The sequence below is a fragment of the Apostichopus japonicus genome, chromosome 17 (assembly GCF_037975245.1).
Source record: "Apostichopus japonicus isolate 1M-3 chromosome 17, ASM3797524v1, whole genome shotgun sequence".
Lineage (NCBI taxonomy): Eukaryota > Metazoa > Echinodermata > Holothuroidea > Aspidochirotida > Stichopodidae > Apostichopus > Apostichopus japonicus.
This window is the reverse complement of record NC_092577.1, coordinates 27,653,640-27,674,463: the sequence shown is the minus strand read 5'-3', so window position 1 is coordinate 27,674,463 and position 20,824 is coordinate 27,653,640. Positions and strand designations below refer to the sequence as shown.

General features: G+C 36.9%; 1 protein-coding gene and 1 long non-coding RNA gene across 8 annotated transcripts in view; both read left to right on the top strand.

The window, feature by feature from the left end:
- Positions 1 to 762: 762 nt before the first annotated feature.
- The window catches only part of LOC139984054 (L-gulonolactone oxidase-like), a 30,463-nt gene continuing 10,401 nt past the window's right edge, over positions 763 to 20,824 (top strand). Inside the window, exons 1-5 of one of the 7 annotated variants that reach the window (XM_071997721.1) lie at positions 763 to 989; positions 8,562 to 8,666; positions 9,515 to 9,640; positions 10,875 to 10,972; positions 11,895 to 11,985. In XM_071997721.1, the coding sequence (XP_071853822.1) occupies positions 8,574 to 8,666; positions 9,515 to 9,640; positions 10,875 to 10,972; positions 11,895 to 11,985 (408 nt within the window). In that variant the 5' untranslated portion in view covers positions 763 to 989; positions 8,562 to 8,573. Of the gene's footprint in view, positions 1,204 to 1,257; positions 1,473 to 8,560; positions 8,667 to 9,514; positions 9,641 to 10,874; positions 10,973 to 11,894; positions 11,986 to 20,824 lie in introns of those variants that run through there. The other 6 variants (XM_071997720.1, XM_071997719.1, XM_071997718.1 and 3 more) reach the window with 6 other exon arrangements.
- Positions 14,393 to 19,548, top strand: LOC139984058 (uncharacterized). The gene is made up of 3 exons (XR_011798918.1): positions 14,393 to 15,021; positions 16,461 to 16,643; positions 16,875 to 19,548. It is a non-coding gene; the product is annotated as an uncharacterized lncRNA (long non-coding RNA).

The window sequence follows — 20,824 nt, the reverse complement described above, 5'->3', positions numbered from 1 at the left end:
GGATCATGAGGGACACTCAAGTCCCCATCAAGGACCCTATAGGAGAGAAAAAAACTGAAGACACAAACACTCAGACCAGATTACAATGCTTCAAGTGCTTGCCCAAAACATTCTTAAACCCATTCACACTACTTGCAAGCACAACTTTCTCAGGCAAACAGTTCCACTCATTCACAACCTTATTAGAAAAAAGTTATGCCGAATATTTATCCTACTTTGTGACTTTTGGAGTTTAAGACAAATGACCTCTGGTACAACTACTATTAGTAATAGTTGTCATACGTACGGTCCCCATCATTATGAAATAATATAAACACAGAAACCTCAAATCCTAAAGCATTAAAACCATTACACATGTAGAAAGGACAACCGACTCAGTATATTAGTCGATATAAGTAATTCACCCCCCACCCACGGGCCCTTCGGGAGTCCAAACAGGCGTCATTTCGGGAGTCCAAACGGGCGTTATTTCGGGAGCCCAGAAAAAAATGGTTCTTTTCGGGAGTGTTATATCTGTTGATGATTTTTAATTGAAGCATATATAGGCGTTGGTTTGCTTGTCGAAGCTTTGGGGAGGGGGCACTGTAACCCGTGGCACAGCGAGCTATCAAAAGGTGTGTATGTGGGGGGGGGGGGCAGTGGAGTAACAAAGAACAACCTGTCCCCAGTGCAGTTAGTAATTTCCCCATAGAGAGTCTACATTCATTTACATCCAACCATGGTTTGGGCAGGATTTGTTTGTATTGCTACCTCTAGAATCTAAACGCCAAGGTTTTTCCTGCAAGTTTTTTCCTGCAAAAACTTCCAGCCTCCATCGGGAGTCGAACCCGGGCCTCCCGCTTTACATGCGTAAATACTTTGCGCTTTACAGACACTTTGGTCAAAGACGAATTGTCGACGGACGACCAGATGTGCATCGGTATGAGACAAGTCAGAACCTCTTCATATACGTCTAGACACGTGCACTGAATTTCTGAATTACTAACGCTGTGAGCTGTGAGTATAAATTTATGATCCATCTTCTATCGGGGCTCTCCGCAATTTCACTTGCCGTACATCAGTAAGGGTTATCTACGCGCTTCACTGGTGAGGTGATATTGAATTTATCATAGGTAATCGTATCAATTCATTCTCTAATCGCAGGTCCAATAGGACTTGGAACAAAGTTCGTTGTTATAGGCTTCTCGGTGAATGATTAATTGGGTTAGTTGGACTTTCAACACAGTCAAACTGTATGCATTCTCAGCACAGAAATCAACACATGAGAGTCATATGGCACCTGCTGACAACTACTCTTACTCTTTGCAGCTATTTGCAGATCACGTACAACCCACAATAATGACTCGCGCAAAGGGTGCCTACGTTATAGTAATGAGGTTTCGACGAAATCCTGATCTTATCGTCACAATGTCTTTCATTTTCACATATAGACACACTTGATGCACTAGATTAGCTCCAGTTTGTTGGAAAAAAGATATTTACTGGCCGAAATGAATTACAACTCACTGGCCTTGGTCGAGTCCTGAATACAGTACAGTAGTACGGCGTGCACTGTGCATATGCCATGGTGCACAAGTGTAATAAACACAAGTGTCTTGTTTGTATATGCGGCGTACCGAATGTGATGTGCAGTTCGCATGTAGGCTACTTGTATATGACAAAAAACAGTTAAGTTCTATGCCGGCACACACTTTACCTGCGCCCTCTTCGATGCTAGGTGAATATCACGAAATGGCTGTTTCAAACATCTCACTAATTCTTTCGGCGACTTTAATCCCATTCATTGAGCACAATAGTATAACCTGCGTATAAACTCGAACAGGAATTATACAAGGTGTCTACGGGGCAATTGTTTGTCAACGATTTTATACACGATTGTACTTGTATATACGTCTTTACGATCCTGTGCGCGTACACATGTCCAGTTGTACATGAGCGGTACCCTAGACTATTTATTTAGGAGTATTTATATAATTTCAGTTGAAAATTACCAACCTCCCTATTTTCCCCTTATTCTCCCGTTTTTTTTGGCCCTGAAAAATGTTATTCTCCCTATTTTGGGGTCAAACAGGTTGACAGGTCTGTAGATTGATTAGATTTAGATAAAAGAATGGGCACAATACTCATGTGCTGTTACTTCAGCACTTCATACTGGCAAATGGAGTCATATAGCCACCTTAGACGAATGTTCAGTGAGTGATGAAGACAGCTGATATACACTGCAAGTCATGTTGAACATTTGCTTTGAACAATTTTATGGCAATTCAATTCTACAAAAGCTGAAGCTCATCATCATATCCTAAGCCTAACCATATCACAAAATTCACAGTTGCCTATCATGGTGAGGAACTTCCTTGCCCTTCTCTAGATCAAAATAATATATTTCACTCCCAGTAACAAAAAGTAAAAAACAATGAGGTAGCAAGAGGGAGACATTCATCATTGCTGCATGAAAACCAAATGTAACTGGATAAAAAAATAATCAGGACCTCCAATAAGATCCGAGAATGGAGATTAATGGCAACAGCATTGAGATCAATCACAGTACTTATTGAATAGCGACAGCATGATTGAGATCAATCACAGTACTTATTGAGATTAATGGCAACAGCATTGAGATCAATCACAGTACTTATGGAGATTAATAGCAACAGCAATGAGATCAATCACAGTACTTGTGGAGATTAATAGCAACAGCATCGAGATCAATCACAGTACTTATTGAGAATAATAGCAACAGCATTGAGACCATCACAGTACTTATGGAGATTAATAGCAACAGCATTGAGATCAATCACAGTACTTATTGAGATCAATAGCAACAGCATTGAGATCAATCACAGTATACTTATTGAGATTAATAGCAACAGCATTGAGATCAATCACAGTACTTATTGAGATTAATAGCAACAGCATTGAGATCAATCACAGTACTTATTGAGATTAATAGCAACAGCATTGAGATCAATCACAGTACTTATTGAGATTAATAGCAATAGCATTGAGATCAATTACAGTAATTGTGGAGATTAATAGCAACAGCATTGAGATCAATCACAGGACTTATTGAGATTAATAGCAACAGCATTGAGATCAATCACAGTACTTATTGAGATTAATAGCAATAGCATTGAGATCAATTACAGTAATTGTGGAGATTAATAGCAACAGCATTGAGATCAATCACAGGACTTATTGAGATTAATGGCAACAGCATTGAGATCAATCACAGTACTTATTGAGATTAATAGCAACAGCATTGAGATCAATCACAGTACTTATTGAGATTAATAACAACAGCATTGAGATCAATCACAGTACTTATTGAGATTAATGGCAACAGCATTGAGATCAATCACAGTACTTATTGAGATTAATAGCAACAGCATTGAGATCAATCACAGTACTTATTGAGATTAATAACAACAGCATTGAGATCAATCACAGTACTTATTGAGATTAATAGCAACAGCATTGAGATCAATTACAGTACTTATTAAGATAAATAGCAACAGCATTGAGATCAATGACAGTACTTATTAAGATAAATAGCAACAGCATTGAGATCAATCACAGTACTTATTGAGATTAATAACAACAGCATTGAGATCAATCACAGTACTTATGGAGATTAATAGCAACAGCATTGAGATCAATTACGGTACTTATTTAGATCGATAGCAACAGCATTGAGATCAATCACAGTACTTATTGAGATTAATAGCAACAGCATTGAGATCAATCACAGTACTTATTGAGATTAATAGCAACAGCATTGAGATCAATTACAGTACTTATTTAGATCGATAGCAACAGCATTGAGATCAATCACAGTACTTATTGAGATTAATAACAACAGCATTGAGATCAATCACAGTACTTATGGAGATTAATAGCAACAGCATTGAGATCAATTACAGTACTTATTTAGATTATAACAACAGCATTGAGATCAATCACAGTACTTATGGAGATTAATAGCAACAGCATTGAGATCAATTACGGTACTTATTTAGATCAATAGCAACAGCATTGAGATCAATCACAGTACTTATGGAGATAAATAGCAACAGCATTGAGATCAATCACAGTACTTATTGAGATAATAGCAACAGCATTGAGATCAATCACAGTACTTATGGAGATTAATAGCAACAGCATTGAGATCAATTACAGTACTTATTTAGATCGATAGCAACAGCATTGAGATCAGTCACAGTACTTATGGAGATTAATAGCAACAGCATTGAGATCAATCACAGTACTTATTGAGATTAATAGCAACAGCATTGAGATCAATTACAGGTAGGGGCCCCTCAGAATGCTGGTGCCCCTCAAAATGTAGGTGAACAAATATAATTGGCCAGAAAAAAAACTGAACCTGTCATGAACTTTCTATTATACTTTTTAGATAGGATATATGTATGATGAATTTAAAATTGCCAACAACTCAAAAATTATTTTATAGTTTCCAAAAAAATATATGGGTACAATCATCCATTTGCTTACCGTGCATCTAAAAGTTGCTATTAATTGAAGTGTACCTTCTTGGCACTGCATCAAAAACGGACAACTAGGGGGTAATTTACATTGCAAAATTACATGTTTGTAGAATGATGATCAGTGAAATATAGCACTTTGTACGTAACTTGATATTTTTGAAAACATCATTACTTGATCAGAATCAGCATTTTGAGGGGCATTAAACCAGCGTTTTGAGGGTCAATAAAAACAAATATGAAAAAAATTAATAAATCCATTATAGTGTAATATCAAAACTGTTTTTTTACATGAAACATAAATTTTACACTAATAACACCAAAAATAAACACTAACCTCACATATTTTGTAATTTAACTACGTTAAATAAGTTGCTCTCATTTTTTTTTAAATGTTCTGAGAAATATTTACTATTTCTTACTACAGTATTCCCTCAATTCTATGTCCATTACATTTACTAAGATATGTACAATTCACAACATACTGCCAAAATGACTACTATATAAATGAAGATCTCATTTGGATGTAAGTTTTGCTACCTTTAAGATTTTTAACATTGTGGGTCAGTTCAACTGGGTGGGTGCTTATGGGTTGGCGCATAATACAGTTCCACACACATATACTGTAAACGAATATTAATTACACTTTAAAGAACCTACATTCACATGTAACAGTTTCATGTAGCTGAAGAAAGAACAATCTGTTTTTAACTGTAATGATCTATATTTAACAGATATTAAACAACTTTATCATTTGAAACTTTAAATAAACAAATAAAGCATCATCAGAAAAGACAAACTTGTAAAGGGTAATAACTTAACTATAAAATTAATCAACTTTTCATTTCACATACACATGTTTATTGATAAATGTATTTCTACATTCTTCCACATTTCACCATCCCTGGTTGCACTTCTGCTTCATACACTTCACCATAAAATATGGGAGCAGACTCTTTTTCCATTTCCTGTGGCATACCCTTATCTACTCCAAATGGCTTCCCTAAACATCTCACACAGACTTCATGTCCCACCTTTTGTAGAACTCTACCAATAAACACCTCTTCTTCATATTTCACCTTAACCCACATCGACACTTTCACATCCTTCATATCCAACCTTCTTAACCCCATCACATCTACACCTTCAACCTCGACAGCATCTACACCTTCAACCTCATCTGCACCATCAACCTCAACCTCTTCTGCACCTTCAACCTCAACATCATCTGCACCATCAACCTCAACCTCTTCTGCACCTTCAACCTCAATATCATCTACAGACATCTCTTCAACACATGAGTCATCAACAAGAAGTCGCCGACGCACACGCTTCCCTTGTGTGCAAGCAGGCAAAATCATATCAGGCTTGACTCCATTTTCATCTTTACATGCAGCTTTACTGCATATAATTGGGAAGATTACACTGTTTCTTCAACTTATTGTCTTGTCTGGCTTTGTCCCTTGCTTCGTTCTCTTTATTCAATAACTCCACTGACTCTTATATTTGTTGTCCTTCCATGGATCCATAGACTTGAGTTACCCTCATGTTACTTGTTACCTTTGGTTTTGGCTTCACTTTCTTAATTGTCAGTAGTCCATCAATCTCCCCCCATGGTGTGCTCTTGAATGAATCTTCAAGCTTCTGGATGGTTTCTATTGAGTTCTCCAGTTTTTGCGTATAGTACTGCTTGGTGTACTTCTTGATGCCAACTGGCAACTCAACCATTGATGTGTTGGAAATTGATGATGAAGGTCCTGCTGTTTCATCAGTTTCATCTTGAATAACAGATGATGCTTGAACAAATTTGTCCTTTTGCCTCCATTCAACACTCAGGCCATGGTTAGTTACACCATGGAGCTATAAACCTGGGATTTATAGCTCCACGGTTACACCAACACGTTTTGCTGCATTTTTTATTATTTCAAGTTTGTTTGCCCACCGTGGCCAAACATCTGCCAATTTCTTCATGAAACCATCCCTGTTGACTGCATTCCGCTGAAAAGAGTTCTCCCTTGCTGTTATGGTATTCACAGTGCAAATTTTGATAGATTTGGTCATGTAATTGTGTGACTCCAGTGGTATCAGGTGGAGTGATGAAAAGATGCATTTCTTTTGCTCTCAAGAACCTCAACACCTCAATATCAAATCTGGAACTGTGGCCATCAGAAACAATGACAACTGGTCTTGCTACCTTCTGTGCTGCTAAGTGTCGATCTAATCACTTGTACAACAGGGATTCATGTGTTTGAGAACCATTTCAGTTGTTGATATGAGAAGATTTGGAATGTTCTTGACAGCAATGTCAGGAGCCATATGTACAAGTGTAGATAGTTGAGTTAGAAGAAATCCAAAGTATTGTTAATTGTCTTTAGGATGTTTGTTGGTTACTTTTGCTCTTTTATAACTTAAGTGGGGAATATTTTTCCATTTGTTGACTGTCAATATGCCAAGGAATGGGAAAACAAAAAATTTTTTTGTAAAGGAGGTGTCATGTTTTGTATTTTTCATTAGGGAAAATCAGCATTCTGAGGGGCAATACACCAGCATTTTGGGAACCTCAGTGGGAAAAAATACAAGAAACACAATCAATTTTTAAATACTCTTAGAGAGTTTAAAATGAGTGAACCAGTCAAAATTTGTTGTTAATTCATCACGTTCCTGGAAAATTATTAGCAAAATTGTTGACCAGCGTTTTGAGGGGCAAGTGCTTTTTAGTGTGGTTTTTCTCCATGCAAAAAAAACATAATAAAAAAAATATTTTCATGTTTGGACCCAAATGCAATCTAAGTTAATAGATAATCTTCATAATTATTCATTGTTTTACCCAATAATGTAAAACTGGTGAGCTGTAGGTGACTTACAAAAAACACCTACATTCTGAGGGGCCCCTACCTGTACAGTACTTATTAAGATAAATAGCAACAGCATTGAGGTCAATCACAGTACTTATTGAGATTAATAGCAACAGCATTGAGATCAATCACAGTACTTATTGAGATTAATAGCTCAGCAGCATTGAGATCAATCACAGTACTTATTTAGATCGATAGCAACAGCATTGAGATCAGTCACAGTACTTATGGAGATTAATAGCAACAGCATTGAGATCAATCACAGTACTTATTGAGATTAATAGCAACAGCATTGAGATCAATTACAGTACTTATTAAGATAAATAGCAATAGCATTGAGATCATGCAATCACAGTACTTATTGAGATTAATAGCAACAGCATTGAGATCAATCACAGTACTTATTGAGATTAATAGCAACAGCATTGAGATCAATCACAGTACTTATTGAGATTAATGGCAACAGCATTGAGATCAATGACAGTACTTATTGAGATTAATAGCAACAGCATTGAGATCAATCACAGTACTTATGGAGATCAATAGCAGCAGCATTGAGATTAATCACAGTATTTATGGAGATTAATAGCAACAGCATTGAGATCAATCACACTACTTATTTAGATTAATAGCAACAGCATTGAGATCAATCACACTACTTATTTAGATTAATAGCAACAGCATTGAGATCAATCACACTACTTATTTAGATTAATAGCAACAGCATTGAGATCAATTACGGTACTTATTTAGATTAATAGCAACAGCATTGAGATCAATCACAGTACTTATTTATATCAATAGCAGCAGCATTGAGTTCAATCACAGTACTTGTTACATTTATGCCTTTCTGGCGTTCCATACATGTTTGTTTACATCTCAGATATGTCAAAGGTCACATAGGCTAGTGGCCACTCTCGCAAGATCCTTAGTACGACTTACGTCGAGTCAATATACCACAGTTCTGTTTTACGTCATATCCCTTTGTGACTGTTGTTATTATTATCAAAAACAATTAACAAGAACATATCAGTACTTATTGAGATTAATAGCTCAGCAGCATTGAGATCAATCACAGTACTTATAGAGATGTATATGTTTTATAGAGGTCAAAGTACATCTATTGCATGCTATTTAGACAAAGATTATTTCGTGGCTGGTTGCAATATACTAACTGTTACTTTCAATTACTGTTTGATTTTGTCAGGAGCTGAGAAAGATGGAAGGCTATACATTTAGTAACTGGGCAGGTACTAAATCCTGTACACCAGAACTGTACTTTGAACCAACCACAGTCGATGAGATCAAGCAGGTTTGAAACTATCTTGATGTTATGTGAACTACGTTCATTCTTGAACATTTTCAAGAAATAATGCATATTATACTCCTGGTTCTTTGAGCTAGCATCACATCTGTAACAATTATTTGTATGTCAAGTCAATACTCTTCTTTCCTGCTGGATTGCACATCCAGTCAAGGCTAATACCGCTAGTCGTATATAAACATGATATATTCATGTCAGAGTGATATTTTATGGTTGCATATTTAAAAACAAAATCAAGGGAAAACAATACACATTTCTAAAGCTGTGTGGAAAGATGTGGAAAAGCATCTAAGGTCAATTAAGTTATGTAAATTTCTAAGTATAATGTGCATAATTATTATTAATCTCCTAACTTGTTTTCATTGGTTTATCTTTGAATGTGCACATATGTTATGCCAATTTCCTGCTCTTATTATTCTTCTGGCACTGATACAGCAATTTTTTCCACCAATTTTAAATCAAACAACCAAACCCATTTAGTGTTGATAGTGATCAAAGATCATATGTGGTAATAAGAGCAATATATAACCTTCAAATACAAGATCCTATGGTAAAGCACAGTTTGTTTGACTGGTTCCTATATCGTTGCCATATGATGGAAGTTACTTACAAATTTACTGAAGTAGTAACATTGGTCATAAAAAATACATATCTTTGGTCATTTTTTTTTGGGGGGGGGGAGGGGAGATACAACTAATTTGGTGGACTTGAAATGTGAAACAAAGTTCTGTAGTCTTTACCACATTGTATTTCAGGTTAGCATTTCTGCATGTATGAAAAATTAAAAATAAGTTTTCTTTCAAGACTTCACAAGTTATAGGTCTCATCTCATACAGATTATAGACAAAGCAAGACAAGAAGGAAAAAGAATAAAAGTACGAGGATATGGACATTCACCCAACGATATCGCCTGCGGTGATGAGTACATGATCTATCTAAAGAACATGGAAGCTGTTATCAATGTGAGTTTATGTTAATTATATGGGTACAATAAAGGCAACTTTGGCTGAATACACAAAAACTGTTCAAAAAAAGAAGAAAAACAAAGAAGGAAGCAACTTAGTTTATTATTCTGCTCTGGCTGAAATGGCCAGATATTTCTCTCTGTTCTTCAGAGGAGCAGAAGTATCTACATGGTGGCGAAATACTGTGATGAAATAAACTTAAAGGGGAATTGAAGGCAGCACGCAATCATGATCCTAATTGTTGATTTAAATATAGGCTTTAAAATGAACCACTTCTTGATCCCAAGAACTTTGAAAGTTGAGAATGGCGACGATGGCGCTCATTGAGGTTGATTAAACAAAATCGCTGGAGATCGCCATAAATATGCAAATACCTGTGACCTGGGTCACGGATGACGTACTATGCGGACAACTTGCTTTTAACTTCAACATCCAGACACGAGGTGTATGTGTATGATAGGCTATACTTATACTGTCTAGGTTGTTCTGCATATGAAAAATGTACTGACGTACGTACGTAGCCTACATATAGGCCCAACGTTACTCGAAGTGAAGCCCAACAAAATGCCGTACTGTCAGGCGTTCGGTTGTAACAGTCATTCTTCCGGAGTAAAGAAATCACAGTTTTGGTTTCCACATCCGAAGAAGAAACCAGACATTTGCAAGAAATGCACTCTACTTCTTTCGGCATAATGTTGCACAAACCACAGTCACACCAGTCCATATTACCGAGCCTAACAACATTAGGCCTAAGCTGTTCGTCTCGGCCTACGTTTTGGTTCTCATCGTCATCGCTAAGTCCATTATTTTCTCTTTCTTGTAATTCTGCCGTGTTGAAATGTGGTTCATAATCAGAAGGAACAGGTCTGGCCATTTACACAAGCAAAGCAATTTTCAAATTGTTTTCATAATCTGACTTTCTGAGAGAGCAATATGAATATTAAATGTTTACTAGCAATATGAATATTAAATGTTTACTAGCAATATGAATATTAAATGTTTACTAGCAATATGAATATTAAATGTTTTCTAGCGAAATGTTAGTGTTCGTTACACACTGCACTTGCACAGTTAGCTAATGTTTTGCGAAACTTGAAATATACGTATCCTGAAAAATGCGTGTGGAAAGTTTCAAATGTTATTTTCTCTCAACCTGTTAATCAGATATATGTATATATGCTTTGGTGAACTGCTTCATTGTATGTTGTGATCATTGATACCTTCTACACAGGTTGATGAAGTTCAGTGTCAGGTGACCGTCCAGGCAGGCTGCTCATTGAAGACATTAGCTGTTGACATCCTTCCTAAGTACAAGATGGCCTTACCAGTGTGAGTATAACATGGAAAGTAAACAGTTTAGATCGTCGCTTTAATCACCAACTACCAGATGGTCATTTATATATCAATGATTGATATAGAAAACAAAGATGTAGATCTATTCCTTAAAGGCATTGAAGACTCGCCCCAAACCATGTGCAGCCATCTGAAAAAGTTAACTTTCTGTTGCCTGCAACTGACGTTTTGTTGTGTAGCTACAAAATGCAGACAGTAATGAAACGTGATACCTTGTTATCTTTAGCTGGACCTGAGATGTCCATCACTGTATCGTTTATACACTGTGCTGTGGGTATTGACCGCAGCTGTACGTACTGATTGTACACTAGTGTCTAATTACCGACGGTAGCAAGCTGTGTGTGTATTTTCTGGGATCGATGGTGGTGTCTAACACTTCTGTTACACCTCATTCGAAACTAGGTCAGAATACTGGCATTAGATGTTTCTTTTTGCGCGAGTCTTCACACCCTTTAAGCTGTCATATTTACTGGCCAGCCAGATATGTTTAGCATATATCTTCAGTTGTAAGTCAGAATATGAACAAAGTAAAATATTGTATTTATTAGGGGTCCTTTCGTTCACAAAGTAAAAAAGGACAAAGAGGCAAGTTGATAGGGTTTGCCTTTTAATGTGCTGACAACAGTGGTGACAACGATTAACTGAAAGATGTTCAAAACCTATATGTTGTGTTTAGCTAATAATAAAATATATATTCAGTACCAACTTCGAAACTATTAAACACAATTTTCTTTTTGTGCAACGTAAAGTTGTGACATGTTAATGCAAGCATACGTCATTGTATCAGTATTGTTCGTAAAGAAATACCTTTGTCCTTTTTACTTGATGAGAAGTGGCTTGTGCCTTCGAGTTGACAAAATTGAATGTGTTTTTTTTTTTTGGGTGTATTTTGTTTTAGATGCCCGGCTGTAGGTGAACCAACTATAGCTGGAGCTATTAGTAGTGGTACCCATGCAACTGGAAAACATTATGGTAACCTAGGATCTTATGTAAGTAACACTATGAAATCTTATGTCGCAAGGATATAGTGTGATATTACACAATCTTATGTAAGTACACTCATAAAGGCATATGTGAGTAAAAAGAAATAGTATGCTATCTTTGGAACTCATGTACTATCAAATATTCCCTATATCACAGGAAACAGTATGGTGTCTTAGAAATGTGTATGAATGCCACCATGAGCTATGTGTCAAGGAATTAAGTGTGGTAGAAACTCACGTAGGTACCATTATTACTTTCTTAGTATTAGCTCGGCCTTGATTGGTCAGCAAACGTTGCAGCCTGTCATTGGTTTCGATGATAATCATAACCTTTGCAGTCATGCAGGCGGATGAGTGGGTGTGCGTGTGGGTACGTGTGTGGGTGCATGTGTGGGTGCGTGTGTGGGTGAGTTTGTGAGACACCTTGCTTGTAAACACAATATCTTAACAGGGAAGCTTGGACCAGTCTCATATGTAGTATGCAGAACTTGTGACCCACGCTGAGTTCAAGATTCCTAATTGTTAATGGTGGAGGTCAAAGGTCATTTGGGGGTCATCAGGGGTTAAACTGTGAAAACCTTGTAAACAAGATATCTTAAAGAAGGGAAGCTTGGACCAATCTCATATTTAATATGTAGTAGGACACGTTAAGTAAAAGAAGCATATTTTTTTGTGGAGGTCAAAGGTCATTTGGAGTCACCAGGGATCAAATTGTGGAAACCTTGTTTTATAATCTACCGTATCTCTCATCGACCAGCCTGTGAGATAACATGTGCGTTACGACTCACAAGAATAGGAGAGGCTGTCGGCAATTGGAAATTAGCTTAAGGGCATCCGTAGATAAGAATCAGAAGTCTCGACCAAATCTTTATTGACTTAAGTGTGTCGATAACTTTTTGGAGAGGCACAAAAGTGTGTAATGAACTTGGTACATGTACAAAGCTTTTGGAATGGACGATATCATTGTGAACCATCTGTGTTATATCTTTGCTTCTGAAGTTTTCCATCGTATTTTGCAATTCTCGAGATTCAGTGCAAAATAAAACTTCAGGTTTGGATGCAGTAACATTGGGGAAATGACCAGGCGTTGTTTACGAAAATGTTTTAGAGGCAAACAAGTTGAAAAATCTCGGGGACCAGGGAGTAAAAATCGCCCGGTGTCTGCTTAATTGTACGGATTGTAGGTGTACACATTGAGTAGAAGAAGCATGTTGTCTTTGGTAGAGATCAATCTGTATGCTGAATACAAGGAAAGGTCCATCTCGGTCATCAGCTGCCAATGTGAATATTGTTTGTCATATCTCAATGCATTTTGCTGTACTACTTAGATTGAAGTATGTTGTTCATCCTGGCTTCACCCTACAGTCTAGTGTGTCACATTCATATAAGATTATTCATGTAGCATCATTGAAACCACACAGCAGTTTTGTTGTCTGGGTAATTTATTTAAGTTTGTCTGTGAAGGATAGTCTCATCCCAAGCACCAACTCCTTACGTTTCATTTGTTGGGTGTTATAGCATCTAATGGCCAGCTGTGCTATCAACCTTCACAAATAATAATAACAAAGTAATTTTAAAAAAGGTATGAAAAATAAAATGAAAGAGAGAGAATGAGAAAAAAAGGCAGGCACCTTCATTTTAGCCAGTGATTTAATCTTTACATGACTGCTGAAGCAACTTTTTATACAGGTTACCTAACATGATGATAGGTGTTGGTAATATAGTGCTGATAGTCGTTATTGATTAATCGCCAGTAGTCGCGATTACACTTTGGAAGTTTGATTAATCGCGCTCAAAACCTAAGTTGCTGTTACTCGACTACAAGCTAGCACTACACATATTCTGCTTTTGAAAAATAGCCTAACCTATCAAAAACAACACTAAAGCAGTTTGTCAGCAAATATGGCAAAGGTATGTGGTTCTCACAATGCTACACTAAGCTCTGTGCTGTGTAAAAAATCAGCAAGCACCTACTTCGGTTAGATTCATTTGTTTACTTGTCAGTAATACGATTGTTCTGCAGTGCAACATTCAGTCCTTGCAATGTTTAATCATTGCGCATAATTGCAAATTCATCATTAGTAATCTTTTACGATTGCCAAAGTATTTGTCATTTCTTCAAACATGTTTACAATAACTTCATTACCGACCTGGTTCACATTTATCGGATGTCTGAACGAGTGTGGTGTAGTTTAATTTCAATGCGCAAATATGTGCCTGCTATCGCGCTCGGCTAGAGCCTAGCCTAGAACGTTGAACGCCCTTTTACAGAAAACTTTTGCATACTAATCATCACACCACTACAAGGTGTTACATCTATTCATTGTTTGCCTGTTTGCTTTTATTAGTGCTAGTAGTTGTAGTAGCCTGTAAGATTAATTCGAAAGTTTTTGATTAACTATGAAGGTTTTTGGTTCCTTGCTGAAAGCAAAGGAACCTATGTATTCAGGTTGGCGTGTGTGTGTGTGCGTATGTACCCGCTGGCAACTGGGGACATTTACATGATGACACACCTTCCAAGTGTGGACATACTACCAATCGGGGACGTCCCCGTTTGGGTTAAGTGCAGATTTTGGAAGTTCCCGCCAAATGAAAGTATTTTTTAAAGTTTGAGCAATATCTGTGACAGTCCCCATTGGGTGCATTCATTACAGCCTAGCTGTGTCACTTTGTGTCATTAACTGGTGGGGCGTGTGTCAAGGTGTTGTCCCCATTTATGTGCAAGAATTTCATGTCATGTGACTGCTTGAAGCTGGTTAAATTAGTGACCAAATGTCCCCAATTGATGAGCCCCAATCATATGGGGTGTGTCTACTTTGACAATACTGACAGTGGACCATGTCCCCAATTTACATTGCTGTGAGATCAGCAAACATACACACTGTACTGCAGCATGCTTACTGTGTTCGAATTTCATGTACTGCCACAAAGATAACTGTAGTACCTACTGTACCTGAGATAACTACAATATGCAGCTAGCTACTAACATCCAGCTTTCATGAGACGGAGACAGAATCTTCTGAAGGAAAATAGATCCAGTGAGTAAGTTACTCTTTACTTATCATAATCCTGTGCAGTGTCCCCAATTATTTTTGTAATTTCCAGTTTGTTCGTTTATGAACTTCTATTATAGGCCTCTAATAGACTAGCCTACTGTACATTGTGGAAGCCATATGTGCTACCATTGTACTTAATGTCATATAGGTTAGGATCCAGTTGTGCATACATACTACTTACTAGCATAGTGTGTGCATAGTAGGAAATTAACAGTAGGTCTATATGATCTAATACATTATACCACATGGGTTAGACCAGTTTGTGTGTAACATCACTAGTTTTAAGTCAGGCTTCAGATGATAGCTGCAGCATTATACACATAAGGAAAGTTGAGTAACTTTTTTAGCTAGTTAATTTAGATCTCAGTAGGATGTTATTGTTAGTAGGATCTAAATCATGTCTGCCCATTGGATAAATCATGAGGCAGTTGTTGGGCACTTCATCATATCAAACACTGAAACATTGGAAGCAGTACTGACATTTTGTCATGATTTTGGCATTGCAAGATATGTATACCGCTTTTGTGACTTTCTGTCTGCATGGTGCTTTTTAGTATTCGATGACCAGACTTTTCATTCTATTGTTCTTTATTCATTTTTATGTAACCTGAATATTGAGGATATGTATAGAAAAGTTAATCTTAAAGAGTTATAGCTGCATGTATATGTGTTACAGATACTAGAATTGAAGCTATGTGAAATGAATGGAGCAAATGTATTGCACTTCTGAGGTAATTAACCTTCCTTTCTTTTCAAGGGGAATATTGTGGTGTGACATGTTATCATAAGATTAGATGCATCATGTTATAGTCATGAAATTAGTATAATCTTTTCAAATTTAGTAGCTTGGCCAAGTTATGCTATGAGCTCATTGTTGGATTCAGTCACCTTACTTAATAATTGTAAAGATGATAATTAAGTCTCCTTAGAATTTAGTCGGTAAATTTTAATGTTGATATATATTATATAAACATTCTGAATTACGTAGTTTGGAAAAAGTTGTGCTGTCTGCTTTCTTGGGCTCCCTGGGTAATATGTAATAGACACTATCAACCTTCTTCTTGATTCCAGACAAAATTATGTCAAGACGTAGCACAAGGCACGGCCCAGGGCCAAAGTTCAAATAGGACTTTTGAAGCTGATTTGTAAAGTTTACATTAGAAATACTGAAGTGAGGAGAATGTATACCTGCTAAAGAACTGTAAAACTTGATATATCAATAATTTAATTGCCTTTTTAAATAATTGGTAATCATCTAAGGTGATACTTTAAAAAGTGTTTATCAAGTTGTAATTCTGTGGGCTAAGGTGTGTCTTTGATGCAAGGAATGGTACTTGTCGTTATCTAACCTGTGTTTTCTACGCTACGTTTATGTGGTGCTGTCTGTACTACAAATCTAAGCAGTCATTGATTTTATTTCAACAGAAATTGACAACATAGAATCATCTGATGATACAGATGATAGTGATGAGGAGGAGGAAGAGGAGGAGGAGGACACAAGTAGAGATGAGGGCAGCATGGGAAGTGTAGGGTCTCTGCATCAAGCTAATGGCACCACTTTTGAAAGCACTAATTCCGAAGGAGAAGAACCACCCAGTATGAAGAAAGGTAATATTGTTCATAAATAAAACAAACCATTTAAAATTTGTATTTTTTTAGTTTTATTTAAACAACAAAATATGAGGAATATACTAGACAGATTGCAATTTATGCTGGAGACCAACCTCAAAACATTTTGATGTGATTTGTTTCTTTATATTGTAAACTATCACATGGCAACATTGAGGTGTAATTTTCAAAAGCACCACATTGTAATGTATATATTTGTTGTCCTTTCAGGGAGAAAATACCAAAGAAGGGTATGGACAGAAGATGAGAAAAAAGTAGTTTTAAAGGAATTCAGACGAGAAATAGCATTAAACCAATTGCCTGGAAAGACAGCTATTGATAGGGTGATGGAAAAGTACAGTTGTTTTGATGGACGGAAGTGGACCAATATTAAAGACTTCATAAGAAATCACTCTGGAAGGGCTAACAAAAAGTGGTATTAGAATTGGTCAAACTTTACTGTGTTCATATATTACTAGTTTGTTAACTTCATGTTTATTGACTTGTTAGGCAGATTTCATTGTTGTTGTTTATGGAATAAAGAGCTCAGGAACAAATGCCACAGATTTTCTAATCTGCTAAGTAGCTATGTTGACTGTCTTTTCAGCTCTAGCCTGATGTTGGCATAAAAGTGTGAATATTTTAGTGCTCTTGGTTAATGTTTTATTACTTGTTTGTTAAATTCATGTTTGTTGATTGTTAGACAGATTTAATTGTTGTCGTTCATGCAGAAAGGAGCTCAGGAACAAATGCCACAGACTTTCTAATCTGTTAAGTAGCTATGTTGACAGTCTTTTCAGCTCTAGCCTGATGTTGGCATCAAAGTGTGAATGTTTTAGTGCTCTTGGTTAATGTTTTATTCCTTGTTTGTTAAATTCATGTTTGTTGATTGTTAGACAGATTTCATTGTTGTTGTTCGTGCAGAAAGGAGCTCAGGAACAAATGCCACAGTCTTTCTAGTCTGTCATGGAAACTGTTTTACAAAACAGTTTGCTTAATCTTTAATGTAGGGGTACACAGCTTAATTATTTTTGAGCATTATTTGTTGAGAGGCAGTTTTAATGCTTCTGTATGTTTCATATCAAATTGTTTCACTTCTAGACTGAAATTAAAGTACTGTACTCACACTTCCATTTGCATATACATAGTACAAATACTGGTAGTGTACAGCATCAGTTTAACTATGCTATTCTTATAGGGAAATGTCTGCAAACTGTATTTTACCAGGCAACAGACATAAAAGCAATCAGTCAAAACATTTTGTTTTAGGAATTCCTGAAAACTGTAGAATGCACCTTTTTTTGTTGAAAGTTCATTTAATAAAGTTTTATTGTGCATCATGCACTGTGTATACTGCTACTTTTTACTATTCAATGTGTTCAATGAATGCACTATAAACCCTTGGACCGTCTTGCCTTAATCCACCCATGTAAATATTAAAGTTGAGAAGGTGTTAAATGGGCAAAGACATTGGATGTTTTGGTGTACAAACTACTTCATAGCAATAATGGAATTTTATCATAGAATCAAAGAATTTGCCCCATTTTTGAGTCACCTTTGATTTTGGTGTGGTGATGCTTTGACATGTTACACAGTTTGTTTCAAGTTGTTTCTTTTGCATGACACGAGGAAAGTTTGTCCCCACTGCAGTTGAGCAACCAGTGTCTCCCCAGTTGGTCGATACAGTGTGTTCCCAATTAGTTGACACTGGGTTTCTCCAGTTAATGAAAGTCCCCAATTTGTTGACACACCAAGTCCCCAATTCGTTGACACACCAAGTCCCCAGTTAGCTGACACACCAAGTCCCCAGTTAGGTGACACACCAAGTCCCCAGTTAGGTGACACACCAAGTCCCCAGTTAGGTGACACACCAAGTCCCCAGTTAGGTGACACACCAAGTCCCCAGTTAAGTGACACACCAAGTCCCCAGTTAGGTGACACAGTGTGTCCCCACATGGTATGTGTAGAACCAAGTTCAATAATTCATAGAAAATGGACAAGAAACAGATTTTAGTGTTAAGCTGGTACCTTTAATATTATTTAAGAGCTATTTTACGCAAGCAGTAGGAAGTACAAAGTTATATCATCATGTCCCCAATTCTCCTGTGTTGAGCAGTTGTCCCCATTTGGGAGCCTATACATGTATGTGTGCGTGTGCGTGTGTGTGTGTGTGTGACGCTTAAGCTTGTATGCACGATAACTCAACAAGGGATTGACTGATCATGATCAAACTTGGTGGGTGGGTGGCCCATAGTGAGTAGATGAACCCTATTGTTTTTGATGCCCACAAAGGTCACCAAAGGTCAGTTATGGTCCAAAAACCCAAAATACTAAAACTGCAATAACTCCCAGTGCCAATGTGCGACAAGGTTGATATTTTGGGACAAGTTGTGAACTGGTTAGGGCAATATTTTGAAACTTAACGGTCATGTGATCTGAGGTCACCAAAGGTCAATTAATGATAAAAAACTAGTATTTTTGCGATAACTTGAGAACGAAATGTCCGTTAGGGTTGGGAGTTGCTTCAATGTCATCCAATCGTTGAACCGCATCTGGGTGACCCTTGACCTCAATTTGACCTGTGGTGACCTTTACATGTTTTTGGGGATTTTTACAGTTTTGATGCTATTTTCAGATGTCAAAGGTACCTTCTGATCATAAATGTCATCAGGTTGACCCTGTGTGACCTTTATGTGCGAAGTTATATGGGGTCAAAGTTTTTCGGTAGGAGTTAGGATGGTTGTACAGACTTGTCGTTTTTTTTTTGGAATCAGGAGATTAAACTACATCTGAAACCAAGGTCAAAAGGTCAAAGGTCACATTAGAAAAAATGTGCTTATTTTGGGAGGAAACGAGCAAAAAAGAAAATGTTTGGTTTGATGCTAGATTTGGATATCAAAGGTACCTTCCCATCTTAACGGTCATGTGATACGAGGTCACCAAAGGTCAATTAATGTTAAAAAACTAGTATTTTGGGGATAGCAAATGGGCAAAGAAAAAAATGTTTGAATTTGTATAGTTTGATGCTCTAATTTAGGTCTCATCAATCAAAAATGTCAATAAGTTGACCCAAGGTGACCTTTGTATGTTAAGTTATATGAGGTCAAAGTTAATTTTCAGACATTTAGTGTAATAACTCCCAGTACCAAGGTGTTACACAGATGATATTTTGAGACAAGTTGCAAATGGTATAGGGAAATATTTTCAAACTTAACGGTCATGTGATCCGAGGTCACCAAAGGTCAATTAATGATAAAAAACTAGTATTTTTGTGATAACTTGAGAACGAACTGTCCGTTAAGGTTGGGAGTTGCTTCAATGTAATCCAGTTGTCAACCCGCATCTGGGTGACCCTTGACCTCAATTTGACCTCTGGTGACCTTTTCGTGTTTTGGGGATTTTTACAGTTTCGATGCTATTTTCAGATGTTAAAGGTACCTTCTGATCATAAATGTCAATGGGTTGACCCCCGTGTGACCTTCGTGTGCGAAGTTATATGAGGTCAAAGTTAATTTTCAGACATTTAATGCAATAACTCCCAGTTCCAAGGTGTGACAAGGTTGATACTTTTGAAGTAGTTGCAAATGGTATAGGGGAATATTTTCAAGCTTAACGGTGTGATACAAGGTCACCAAAGGTCAATTTATGATAAAAAACTAGTATTTTTGCGATAACTTGAGAACAAATTGTCCGTTAGGGTTGGGAGTTGCTTCAATGTAATCCAATTGTCGACCCGCAAATGGGCAAAGAAAAAATGTTTGAATTTTTACAGTCATGCTCTATTTAGGTCTCACCGATCAAAAATGTCAATTGGTTGACCTCCGGGTGACCTTTGTGTGTGAAGTTATGTATACAAGTTCAAAGTTAATTTTTTGACATTTAATGCATTTAAATCTCAATGCCAAGGTGTGACATGGTTGATATTTTGGGACAAGTTGTGAATGGGGTGGTGGAACATTTTGAAACTTAAAGGTCATGTCATCTGAGGTCACCAATGTTATCATATCTGTTGACATGCTTGTAGGTCTCTTATATTTCTTACATTTTCGACGCCATATTTAGATCTCAAAAGTGCCTTTTGATAAAAAATCTGATCACATTTTGTGATCACAAAAGTGTTGGCTATAGTGTTGGTTACTTTATGGGAACATGTAGGACCACAATTACTTGGACTATTTGAG